Raw genomic sequence first — 12,534 nt, forward strand, 5'->3', positions numbered from 1 at the left:
TAGAGCTCCTCCCGTTTGTCCTCGACCTTGATCCTGCCGAGATCAGGAGCTGGATAGAGCTCTTCGCGGGCAACAATAGCATCAACAGAGTTTCTAGAATGCTTCAGAGACGTCTGTCAGCAGCCTAGCTTGTCAAACGCAATGAATGGTGTGATAATACCTTGGCCGTTGGCATTGCCGATGCCAAAGTGGCGGCACTCAAAAGTAAAGTGACAGCCTTTCCGAAGTCACGCATTTTGAATGGTCAACTGCGTATTCTAGTAACTCTTAGGTGGGGTTATTGTAGAGGGAAGAGAGTTTTCAAGCCACGATGACTGGAAAATAGAAGGTCGTTTGTGGAATAAGGGGGGAGTTATATACGTATAACGTACTCTCTCATACTCAGATCATGCTCAGCGGTGCTTCTAGGAATATTCCAGGTGCTATTGATAAGAGCTGGTGACAGCGAGCGAGTAAGCGTCAACTCGATCCTTCGATGCAATTACCCCTCATCTTGACTCCATAGGGTAAGCTGACACTCAAAAATCAGCTTCAACATGTATCTACAGCCATACGGCATTCATACAAGGTATCCGGGAGGGGTACACTTAGGAAGGAATGCAGATCACCGGGAGCAAAAATGGCAGGTATCTAGAATGCTCCTCATTCATACGCCAGAGAGTGGTTTAGAGTTTTCTGAGCGAGTCGCTGTCGAATCCTTCGAGTGTATTTTGAAGGCAGGCAGTGCCTCTATTGCGAAGCGGCGGGGGGTTTCATCCGTCAGAGCCGGGATGTTATCATCGCGGATCTGCACTGCGGATCCAATGATCGTCCTCCCCGATTGCTGCCAAAGTCATCTAGGGCTAGAAAAATTAGAGCAACTAGATCTTCAATGCCCCACGCGATCCACTGCTATTCCTGCAAGTAGCTCCGATTTCGTCTGCAGAACCGCCAGCGCAAACAAAGTCTCATGCCGTCACTTCCAAATCTGGCATGTATCACTTCCTTCGGCCCACGCCGACTCCACAGTCACAGATAACGCCCAAGTGACAGTAATCACTTGGTGACATGTAAGCGTGATCAATGCAATGTACATTTCCCCTCCGCTTTCCGTATCTCATTTGTCTGGTCTTCCTCTTTTCTTTTCTTGCTGCGGTCGAGAAAATAACCATGCTCAGGGCTCTTTCGTTTGTTGGACTTTGATAAATCCGGCATTTTTTTCCATTCATGTCCACCCAGTCCACTCAAGTGGTAAGAGACATTGAACAAGGGTTATCAACGTTGCCGTAATAATGAGTTTCCCTTCTGTTTGGCCCTGGTCCAAACAGTCGCCAGGCGACTACAAAAGTGTCGAGACAGATTCGAGTGATGAAGAGTACAAGTACAGTGACCAGTTAAATAGCACTAGCTTGGTAGATTCTGCAACGACTTCGAGTTGTGACCACGACGAAGAAGAGTCCGGATGTCGCTGCTCAAGAGGACAATCCAAGTCATGGCCTGTTTTAGTGAAGGCCCTTGTTGGTGCAAACATTCTTCTTTTTTTGGCTTCTACAGCGCTCTTCGTCGGCCGGGTGTACCAATGGCCAACGCGACTGAACGGTGCATATAGACAAGTGACCACATACTGTAAGTTTTCCAATCTGCGTGATCTTATTACCCAGTCAATGTGAACGGTGTATTGCATTTTGTGGGCTGTGGTTTTTCTTCTCCGGTTTTTCTCTGGGTCTACTTGGTTGGAATGCACACTCATTGGTTATATAGCGCCGGTTCTGGACGATGTTGAAATTCCTTTCGTCGAGAAGCAGATCCAAGGTGGCCTGTTCCCAGCCGAAAAGACCGACGACCAACTCCTTGGTCGGAGAGAGCCCGGTCCAGAGACTGATGACCTTTGGCTTGACTTCGAAATTCAGCGGCCCTTCTTGCTAACACGAGAACAAGTTCTTGCCTTAGGCAAGGACCCCGAAAAGACGGTCAAATATCCCGACGAAGTCTTCGGTCTTGGTCCTGAGGCGTATATGGGCGGTATGGATGTCTTCCACGTTCTGCACTGCTTCAACACCATCCGCAAAGAGGCATTCAAGGACTATTACTTCGATGGCGAAAAGTACCATATGGAAGCGTATGGAGAAGAATCAACTCCACGGAGAGAACATTCAGAGCTTTTCTGGATCCATATGCGTCACTGCACGGACATCATTGTCCAGTTCCTGATGTGCAATGCAGACACCACGATGACCACGATGACTTGGCTGGAGACGCAGAGCAGGCCATGGCCGGACTTCTCGGTCAATAAGAAGTGCATTGACTTTGACACATTAGTCCGCTGGCGAGATGAGAACGCGTTGGATATCAAGGACGCGGGAATGGTGCGGAGACCACCGGGAGCCCCTGAGACCAAGATTAGTGACATGTATTGGAGGATTGTAGGGAATGAGACGCACCCCGGCGATAAAATACATCATCCGATTTGGGATTGATTATTTATGAATGTGAGCATAGTTGCATTTATATAGCGAAAGCATTGGCACGCGCAACAATTGCATATGAGAGTCTGGAAGTTGCTCAAGCCATACCATATACCACGTAGCCCAAAGAATTAGCAGGAACGACGCAATCACCTGACTGCGCAATCCGGGGAAGCGGGGAGGGGGGATAAATGTTTTCGCCGGGGCGGGTCGGTTTGGCCCACTGCAACCCAATCAAAGGGGCTGCAGAAGGTCGAGAAAGGCAACCCCGGATTTGCGCAGTCATACCAAAACCATGTACGATACGTATGCGGAGTGCCACGAGGCCCTACCAGGAGCGCTGGGGGGTTGTCTTATCCCTGAAGGTCTGGGGACGCCCAGCCCGGACTTACGCTACACAGTGCTTAGGTGATTGGGTGGTAGCTGCTGGATTGTGGGAGCATACGTATATCTAGGTACGTACGGTCAAGAGAAGTCAGGCAAATAATAAGGAATAAGGCCATGTCTACTTACGAATTGTTAACGATGATGAGGCAAGCTTCCCTTGTTCCGGGGGCGCCAGAGGGACGGTTATTCCGCACGCGCAACATATACATATACTATGTGTACACAAGCAACCATGGCACGCGTGCGCTGTGACTGTAGACTAACTTTGGAAGGCTGCAACCGGCTAATACTACTCCCGGCAAGCCCTGTTCACTTCATAACTCCCAGGTAGTAATGATGGCTAATCAATTGCTGGTTGTCTTACTCCGCACGACGTTGACCCCAACTCACTCGTCATTGGCTCAACACAGAATGCGCCATGGTGCTGAGGCCGTGCCCCCGGAATACTTAAAAGCAGTAGCATCTTCGGAGTATAGGACAGTCTATAAATCCTGAGTAACGTAGCCGTTACTGATTGTTTCTGAGCTAGCAATCCCCTGCATCTCGCTTTTCTTGTGCATCATTGACGAGTATGAGATCTTTTCACAATGTCAGCCGAAAAAGCTACTATCAAGGAAGATGACCATTTGCAGAAAAATGAGTCGAGTAACTTGTCGCCGGAGTACCGCGAATATCTCATCAGTCGGCATGGGACCATTGAGCTCGACCCTCTACCTGACATGACAGACGCTGATCCATATAACTGGCCAAAATGGATGGCAAGTCAAACATTATCCTTTTTTGTTTCCCCTTTGCATTGAATTTCTAAATTCAATAGCTTACATAAAGACTTCTCCTATTTTAGAAGATAACCAACCTAACCCTCGTTGCATTTCATGCGATGATGGGCACTTTCACTGCTGCGGCAATCATGGCAGCCTTTATCAACATAGCAGCGGACTTGAATGTCAGTGTTCAACGTGCAAGCTACCTGACCTCTCTCGTAATTGCAATCCTAGGTGGTGCACCACTTTTCTGGCGCCCTCTAGCCGATCGATACGGTCGGCGACCAATATTTCTCCTGTCATTGATTTGCTCTCTAGTCGGCAATATTGGGTGCGCCAACAGTCATTCATACGGCACAATGGGCCTGTGCAGAGCCATCACTGCGTTCTTCATATGTCCTCCTGCCGCTATTGGTAGTGGTGTTGTTACCGAGACCTTTTTCAAGAACCAAAGAGCTCGGTATATGGGGATATGGACAGTGATGGTAACTATAGGTGTGCCCATTGCCCCTCTTCTTATGGGATTTGTCGCCGCTCGCGTCGGTTATAGGTGGATTTACTATATCCTTGCCATCGTACGTTGTGCCGTCTTAAAACTACGGTGAGTTAGGAAGAATACTTTCGCTAACAGTTCAAATTTCTAGACGAACGGTGTTCAGTTTATCCTTTACTTTTTCTTGGGAAATGAGACACGATATGTCCGTGAAACGACCCCGAACACCACTGGTGACGGATTACCGATGACTAGACGAGGATTATTTCAGTTTGGACGTATTGACAGAACCCCGTTGAGACTGAATGACTTCTACCACCCACTGACATTCGCTTTTCATCCATGCATTTTCCTTCCTGCCATTGCCTATGCCATGGTGTTCCTCTGGACCAGCATTGTGCCAACGGTGGAGATTCCACAGCTTTTCCCCGTGATTTTTGGCTTGGATACGGAGCAGAATGGTCTCCAAATGATCAGCATTATCATCGGATCGTTCATTGGCGAGCAGATCGGTGGCTTCATGTCTGATAAATGGATGGCAAGGCGGCGTCAACAGCAGACAAAGAAATCAGGCATCGACAATGCCGAAGAAGGCAGGTCACTTCCTTTAGCAGGTGAAGTGCTTGTTGAGCCTGAGTTCCGCCTCTGGCTGGCTTATATCGGATATGCACTTGCCATTTGCGGGTTTGTGGTGTTTACCGTGCAGATTGGAAAGGCTTCCAGCTCCTGGAATGTCACCCCGCTTGTTGGCGCGGCTATTGGCGCGGCTGGAAACCAAATCGTGACGACAGTGAACATTACCTATGCGGTAGATTGCTATCGCGTTGAAGCTGCTAGTGTGGGAGTCTTTATCACCTTTGTCAGACAAACATGGGGTTTCATTGGACCCTTCTGGTAAGTCACCCATCATCGCATCCCCTAGTCTTGCTGCTCTACTCCGCACAAACGTCTCGAATAATAACTAACCGCTAGTTAGGTTCCCACAAATGTTCGAGAATGTCGGATATAATGGCAGCGCCGGCATTGGCGTGGGTCTCATAGTTGCTATTAGTGTTATCCCGACGGTCATCATCCAGTGGCTAGGTCATAAATGGCGATAGCGTTGGAAACGTTTTTGACAAGGATATGACTATTCCTTTCAGTTGTGAATTCTTTCAGATGTTGTCTTGTAGACATTCGAATGAAAATCCCGGACACTCCTACCTCAAATACAATTGTAGAAAGTAGTCAGTTGGCCTAGCACGTACGCGACCAACTTCCACCGCCCCACAAATCTGAGTCCGGACGACAGTCGGACAGAGTATACGTACTTCGTAGTCACCGCAATCGGAGTGTAAAGTTGCCTTGCTACATGGTTAAGACCCCTCCTAGCGGACCTTTTGCCTATGATGGCAATGCTTTGTTCTTTCTGCTATGCAATTTCAACTTTAAAAGGCGCTGAGTTTGGCAGACGGCGAATCAATTGAGCCCGTCCAGGCCAGACTGTTGGTTTTCCCCATTATTGGGTGTTCCAGGCTGGCTGAATGGTTGGGGTCCGGGTTGACTGTAAAAAAATAGCTGCCTTGGCAGCCTCAGGCCCCTGACGGGCTTCAAAGTTTTAAGCTTCCCCTAAGCCCCGTAGCTCAACACACTGTGATTGGCTACTTGAGCCGCGCGCGACGTCACCTGCAATTTACGTGGTTTATCTTTATTGACTTACACCCCGGGGTGTAAGTCTCTGTGCACGATGCCATCTTCCAGCGACGCCTACTAGAGCAGCAATCAGATGCAATGGCTGGCATGGGCAGGAGGTCCAAGGCCTGCGACACTTGTCGTCGTCGGCGCATCAAATGCGGTAGGTGCTTTTCTTAAGCTTTTCTCTTAGTTTCGCGAAAAGTCGGCTCTGAACCCTTTGTTTTTTTCTTTTTCGGAACAGATGAGCGAAAACCATATTGCTTGAGATGCATCAAGTCCAAAATAGAATGTAGCGGCTACCCCGATATGACCATTATTCTATACGATGGACGGCGACGTCACACAATTTCTCCTGCAGCTTCTCCTGAGTCGCAGAACCGATGTACAAATATTGCTCCTCAGTCAACATCGAACGCGTCACCGGAGCTCGCAGAAACAGGTTGGCTGACTGCTCTTCATATTCCATTGAACCTGGACGATGTATTTTTACAGTATACGCGTTCAAAGCTTTTCCAAGGCTCCAATAGAGTGGATGTTGTTCTGCCTGCCCATGTGGATAGAAGCCTAATGACCAAGGCGTTTCTGGCGCTATGCACCACATTTTTTGGCCTAGAGCATAAGGAAAAAGGCGTCATCAGGCAGGGATTTCAACGTTATGGCCATGCTTTAGAACATATCCACCGGGCACTCGAAGATCCAGTTCGGTGTGCCTCCTTCGACCTTCTGGAGTCAATTGCAGTTATGTCGGTATTCGAGGTATGTACTGCTGTTGCTCTGGCTTTTTTTTTTCTTTGCAATAGGAGGGGAGGAATATCTCTAATAGTGAAAAAGCTAACACGACGTTGCACCTGCCTCCCCTTTCTACTGGGTAGTTTATCATATCTGACGACTGGACTGGCTGGCTCAGCCATTTGGTCGGCCTTGAGAAATTGTTCTCTTTCCGTGGGCCGGAATCATTCATTACATTTCCAGAACTTTTAATACTAGAAAAATCACGGGTATCGATTATTACATCCTCCTTACTTGTGCGACGGCACACAATCCTATCAAATCAAGAATGGAAGGCTATTCCGTGGACATACTTCCCGGAAAGAAAAAACTCCATGGAACTGCTTGTCGATATCCTTGCTGACTGTCCGGCGCTCTTCGCTGACCAAATGCAACTGCTGTCCAATCGAAATTTGGCCATAACGAATCAGGTGGCGGCGGGGTTAAAACATTTGCTAGGTCGGGCGTATCGTCTCTTAGACCAACTTGAAAAATGGAAGGAACAATGGGATTTGGATAATCCGGGATACTGCCACGAAATTCCTGCTCCATTTCCGAGGCCGACCTCTTTTGGTTGGCAAGGCGAGAAAGACATGGAAACGCCAATTTGGACGACAATACTTAACTATGCATCTGTATATCACGCCAACACGATGGTATTATATGATGGAACCTTGATCCTCCTTCTCAGATACATCCAAGGTATTATGAATGAACTAAACATCCTCGCAGCACCTACAGACCGCCAGTCCTTTGACCTTTGGGAAAGATCATACGCCGCTAGCCTGGCCATATGCCGCAGTGTGGAATATCACCTGCAGGGCATGCGACGAGGGGTTGTCGACTTTCATCTCATGTTTCCGCTAAGAATGGCAAATCAGACTATTGGGGACTCCAACCCCGCTATTGGTCTTTGGATTCAAGATGTTTTGCAGCAAATCCGAGACGGCCAAAGTAGCAGATGGACCTTGGCCAAATATTTACTGGAGGTACAGACTGTCCCTGGTGCTTTACTGCAAGCGACTTGAGCTGTGTGGATTGAATGGCAAAAAAGAAGAGTACAAAATGGCGCACAATGGTATGTGAGGTTGAAGAACCTTTGGAATCCATAACAGGTTTTTTATATACGGCTCTAAAACAGTCAGCAGTCAGTGACATAATTCGGCTGTATCAGCTTGTCTCTCGACCGCAGCTAGCAGACTGTTCCTTACCTGCTGGTTATCCCATCTGCTGGAGTCGGCGACCAGCTGCCTTGCCGCCTCGTGCCTTTGAAGTAACACTTCTAACCCGCTCAGACCTATTTTTTGTACAATTGCACGAGCTAAATATACCGCTATATAGATGGAAGCAGAGGCCGACGTGCGTGCGTGCGTAGCTATGCTGGGGTGGGATATGTTGTGTTTGATTCGGGTGTGTTGTTTCACATATTTCTGTCGGGTATTTTATTAATTTATAATCATTCCTTTGGGAGTTCTTGAAGTTACATCCTTGGGACGCCATCCTGGATAGTGCTTACATTTTATGGACTAGGTAGTATAAAAACATACTGGAACCGCCAGGCAGATTAGTGAACTACTACGAGCTTACAACCTTAATATCTACGACGGACGTATATTTTCGGTGGAATATCCCACTGCACGTAAAGCTTGCAACCTACACGTGCAGCTTGGTGGATCATCTTGGATGTTTATACTCAAACATATAGTATCGTTTTCAGCCGTCGGCGGCCCCGTGAGTTAGGATTAGAATTAGGTGACGGGCTTGGTTTTGCAACGTGGGGGTTGAAAGCTGACGCCTCCTGTAGGTATGAGAGAAAAGAACAGAAGAGCAGAAGAGTAAATAAAGCAACCAAGCGTACTATCCTATTGTTTATAAAATGTAAGCATTACTCTGTCCTTTCCCCCTTGTATTTTTGCGCCTTCGTTCTTTCATTTCTCAATCCAGCACCATTGCAACATGGTTTCCACAACGTTTGTGACCACGATTTTAGGCATTGTGGCCTTGTCCTCTGCACATCGGTGGAAAAATGATGTCCCCGGAACGATCGAGCTGCCATTGACACTCGTCGAAGCAGCTGCTGGCGAAGGGCCTCTTTACCTGGTCAACATTTCTATCGGCACGCCTCCTCAAGAAGTCACTGTGCAGATTGATACTGGATCTTCCGATCTGTGGGTTTTTGCATCGAATGTAAGTTTAATTCTCGAAGTTATGTGTACAATCCATCTCACTGTGAATGTATACTATAGGTCGAATGTGATAATGCCTACGGTTGTCTTGGAAGCTCGTTCGTTTCAAACGCTAGCAGAACCTTGGTAGACGATATGCCGAACAAGTTTGTGTATAGCTATGGCAGCGGTGCGAACGGTACCGGTGACTTTGTCACTGATGACCTTCATATCGGTGGCAAGACTATCAAGAATGCACGGTTTGGCATTTCTCACGACGCCTACGGGTGAGTCATTTGCCTTTTGCGAAATGAATTCTCATGTCCTTTTGAAGCTTTTTGCGCTAAGCTATCCCTTCATGAATATTAGTATCAGCCCTACATACGGCATCATGGGTCTTGGATTCCCCGGCGGTGAAGCTGCAGTACAGTCGGGTCTTTCGGAATACAATACTACAGTCATGGCTATGAAAAACCAGGGTGTCATCAATTCAGCCGCCTTTTCTATTTACCTGAACGATGTTGACAGCGAAGGAAGCATCTTATTTGGTGGATATGACACGGCCAAATATTCGGGCGACTTAAAGACGCTTAACGTGATTGAGTTTGATGACGCTTACGGCGTTCGTTCTTTCTACATCCCCCTTATATTGGAACAAACAAAAGACACTAATACTCGAAAAACTTTTAGCAATGGTACATCAACCTAACGGCAATTGGAACATCAACAATCTCTAGCGACGGGTCATCTTCAACATCATGGTACGGTAATAGCAGCGTTGCCGGAGCAGCCTTTATCGACAGCGGCAGTCCGAAAATTTTCGTCCCTGGGAATGGTGCCATGAATGTTATCTTGGACCTTGGAGGCGAGTATGACTATAGCTTGTCGTCCAGTTTGATACCTTGTTCGGCCAAAAACAAAACAGATGTCACTGTCGATGTGTTGCTAGGCGGAAGCAACGGGCCTCTGATCCAGATCCCAATACATCAACTAATTGAACCGTATACCGGAGGAAACGTGACCATCGACGGGGAGGAGGCCTGTTCATTTGGTGTAAGTCCTGGCCCGGATGGCTTCCAGATTCTCGGCGATGCGTTCCTTAGAGGTGCATACACCGTTTTCAACATGGACAACCATACAGTGTCAGTGGCGGACATCAAATTGAATGTGAAGGAAAGCAAAATCATTGCTTTGTAAACTTTCTACAGAATCAGGATTTCTTGGATGGCCAGCAGGCAACGAAAAATGTACATATAAAAACTTGGGTTGCATTTTTATGAGTTTGATGAAATACATGATCAAAATTGCCCATAAAGCTAACCACTAGGAATTAATACACTGTCACACAATTCTAGACCGGGCCTACCTCGCCGGCTTCTCCCGGAGGATCGGTGCTAATAATGTAACCTTAGATAACCCTATAAATTATTTCTTTATGGCTGTGACATTACTCTAAGCAGTTTAGTGGAAATATAAATAGGTATAGCCAAGGGCTGTAAGTTGTAACATTCTCGAGGACTAAAAGCAGGAACCCTGTTCAAGCCTGCAGATGTAAAGGACTAATGACAGATATTAAATATGCAATAAATATTAAATGCTTGACTACTGGTAGTGATAGAAGCTTGGCAGTCGGAACTAGATGCCTAGGTAGTTTCCACCAATGCATCGCTGGGACGAAACAATGGCAATATCGAATACGACGTTGATCACACGGTTAATGTTCATCGGAGAGAATGGCGGAGCTGACAGAACTAATTATCAGTATAAAAATAGTCGTAGATCGCGCTGTAGCCTTCCTGTCATCTGCCTTCGCTATTACGTTGAGAAAAGGGAAATAAATATTTGTAAAACGGATTGCCTTTCACGTTATTGTTCAGCATGCGTATGCAACAGCTCAGCATCCTCTCTATCCCTGTGATAGCTGCAGCTAGTGGCCTCACAGACCTACCATCTCTTCAGGTGCCAGAATGCCCTGATCTAGCCACTGCCACCATCAATCAGTCTGTTCCTGATCGGACTCTCTTCCCCTTGACCACCGCTTCACTATGTTACAACGAGTCGTCATTGCAGATCACATTTAAAGCATACAACGAAACAAACTACTATTACAACGCCAATCAGACCACCAATGGCGACATTTGGGAATACGAGGTAATGGAAGCATTTCTTTACCACGGTCAGAACGACCCAACGACCTACTTTGAATTCGAAGTCAACCCCAATAATGTCACCTACCAAGCTGTAGTTTACAACCCCTCTAAGGTGCGCGCCACCGACGCCCCCTTCGACCATTTCTTCGTGACCGAGCCGGCCGCAGATGGATTTGCGGCAAAAACAACACTGGACAAGCATGCGGGAACTTGGATTTCTACAGTGCACATTCCACTAGCAATTTTCGATGTGGCCGAGCTTCAAGGCTCACAGTGGCGCATGAATTTCTTCCGCACAATTACCTCACCGAGCACATATCCAAACCAGACGCTAGGCGCGTGGAGTCCAACTGATGAGGCCAACTTTCACATGAGCCCGTATTTTGGTAAAGTGACTTTTGTCTAGGTTATGGTGCTACTGTTAGGAAGTCTGTTTCCAGGTTTCGTGGTGTTGATAATCATTGCCCTGTTTCTGATGCTCACGTCAGGGCCTATCAGTATATATTTGGTTATACAAAATGTTATCGCTGTAAGTATGATGCAGATTTTCATGTATTTAGCCAAATTTTCCTTTCGCATGTACAACGGGTCTTTTTTTTTAATGTCAGGAGTTAACCTCGCGATCTTGCCACCCACACATCAGGTTGAGGAACGGTGGATATGCCACATTATACGGACAGCATGTGGAGTAGGTTGCTAATACTGACGATCTTTGAGTGCGTCACAGCTTCCGCAATGCTGTTACATGTATGCGTGAAATACCTCTAGAACTCCAACGGCAATTAGAAAAGCCCACTTGCGGTCAGAGGTTAGAGATGATGCAGCCCCCGTGTATTGAGAAGCTGCTACACTAGACGTTGTAGAGACATTGGAAGCCTAGTTATTTTCATATGTTAGTAGATTCCTCTTCGACATGTAGAAGATACATACAGTGCCAGTGGCACCAGCCTGGCTACCAGGTGTTTGAATAGCAGCCGTAGATGATGTAGAAGAAAATGCCGTACTAGACGTGGTAGCTACCACTACAGTGCTGGTGTAAGGGCTTCCTGTTGCTGAAGCACTCACAGTCGCCGACGAAGAGCTTGGAGTCGCATCGTCACCACATGCGGTCGCTGCGGAGGACACTTCACTGCCATAATACTGCCAGATATCATACGTCAGAGCACATTCGAGGCACGAGCTCAAATCCGACGTGAAGGTAGAATTCGAGCAGTAGTTCGAAGACTCCGAGATAAGAATTGCATAACCTGTTTCCATGGGTTTAGCTTATGCGGCAAAGAGGTGAGTACCTGTGTGCATATGTACCACAGCTTGCATGGCACTCGTAGAGGGGAGTTCCCGGTTCAAGATCTTGACGTTTCTCTAGCGGCAGAAGTTCTGAAAGTTCCACGGCCCAACCACAGATGAGGGTCGAGAGCAAAACTACAGCTCCAAGAAAGACCATTTTGAATCAAGTAACGACGGTACAGTATAATTCCCGGTGCAGTAAATCTTTGATCGTAAGGGAAATGGCGGTAGTAGAAAGTCAGTGACGAATTCAGATCAAATTGCGCAGGTAAATAAACTCTTACATTAGGTAGAAGACTACGAACGGCCTTCGATGGATACGTATTCATGCCGAGTATAAATGTAGTCAGACTTATTCTAGGAACTAGCTCATAGAATAGGCAGGCCGAGTTTCGGAGTTAA

General features: G+C 47.1%; 6 protein-coding genes across 6 annotated transcripts; 5 read left to right on the forward strand and 1 right to left on the reverse strand.

Moving 5' to 3' along the window:
- Positions 1-1,271: 1,271 nt before the first annotated feature.
- Positions 1,272-2,456, forward strand: UA08_08813 (hypothetical protein; the record flags this gene model as incomplete). The annotated part of the gene is made up of 2 exons (XM_020263854.1): positions 1,272-1,605; positions 1,741-2,456. The coding sequence occupies 2 exons, from the start codon at positions 1,272-1,274 to the stop codon at positions 2,454-2,456; spliced, it is 1,050 nt and encodes a 349-aa protein (XP_020115943.1).
- A 962-nt stretch (positions 2,457-3,418) lies between these two features.
- Positions 3,419-5,188, forward strand: UA08_08814 (hypothetical protein; the record flags this gene model as incomplete). The annotated part of the gene is made up of 4 exons (XM_020263855.1): positions 3,419-3,613; positions 3,676-4,170; positions 4,240-4,982; positions 5,065-5,188. 4 exons carry the CDS (start codon positions 3,419-3,421, stop codon positions 5,186-5,188), a joined length of 1,557 nt encoding a protein of 518 aa, XP_020115942.1.
- Positions 5,189-6,068: 880 nt separating this feature from the next.
- On the forward strand, positions 6,069-7,558 carry UA08_08815 (hypothetical protein; the record flags this gene model as incomplete). Its single annotated transcript, XM_020263856.1, has 2 exons — positions 6,069-6,518; positions 6,635-7,558. 2 exons carry the CDS (start codon positions 6,069-6,071, stop codon positions 7,556-7,558), a joined length of 1,374 nt encoding a protein of 457 aa, XP_020115941.1.
- Positions 7,559-8,486: 928 nt separating this feature from the next.
- On the forward strand, positions 8,487-9,892 carry UA08_08816 (hypothetical protein; the record flags this gene model as incomplete). Its single annotated transcript, XM_020263857.1, has 4 exons — positions 8,487-8,717; positions 8,777-8,982; positions 9,065-9,317; positions 9,386-9,892. 4 exons carry the CDS (start codon positions 8,487-8,489, stop codon positions 9,890-9,892), a joined length of 1,197 nt encoding a protein of 398 aa, XP_020115940.1.
- A 681-nt stretch (positions 9,893-10,573) lies between these two features.
- UA08_08817 (hypothetical protein) lies at positions 10,574-11,251 on the forward strand (the record flags this gene model as incomplete). The annotated part of the gene is made up of 1 exon (XM_020263858.1): positions 10,574-11,251. The coding sequence occupies one exon, from the start codon at positions 10,574-10,576 to the stop codon at positions 11,249-11,251; it is 678 nt and encodes a 225-aa protein (XP_020115949.1).
- A 335-nt stretch (positions 11,252-11,586) lies between these two features.
- On the reverse strand, positions 11,587-12,289 carry UA08_08818 (hypothetical protein; the record flags this gene model as incomplete). Its single annotated transcript, XM_020263860.1, has 3 exons — positions 11,587-11,721; positions 11,776-12,092; positions 12,151-12,289. 3 exons carry the CDS (start codon positions 12,287-12,289, stop codon positions 11,587-11,589), a joined length of 591 nt encoding a protein of 196 aa, XP_020115948.1.
- Positions 12,290-12,534: the final 245 nt, after the last annotated feature.

The sequence above is a fragment of the Talaromyces atroroseus genome (assembly GCF_001907595.1).
Source record: "Talaromyces atroroseus strain IBT 11181 chromosome Unknown scaffold_16, whole genome shotgun sequence".
NCBI lineage: Eukaryota > Fungi > Ascomycota > Eurotiomycetes > Eurotiales > Trichocomaceae > Talaromyces > Talaromyces atroroseus.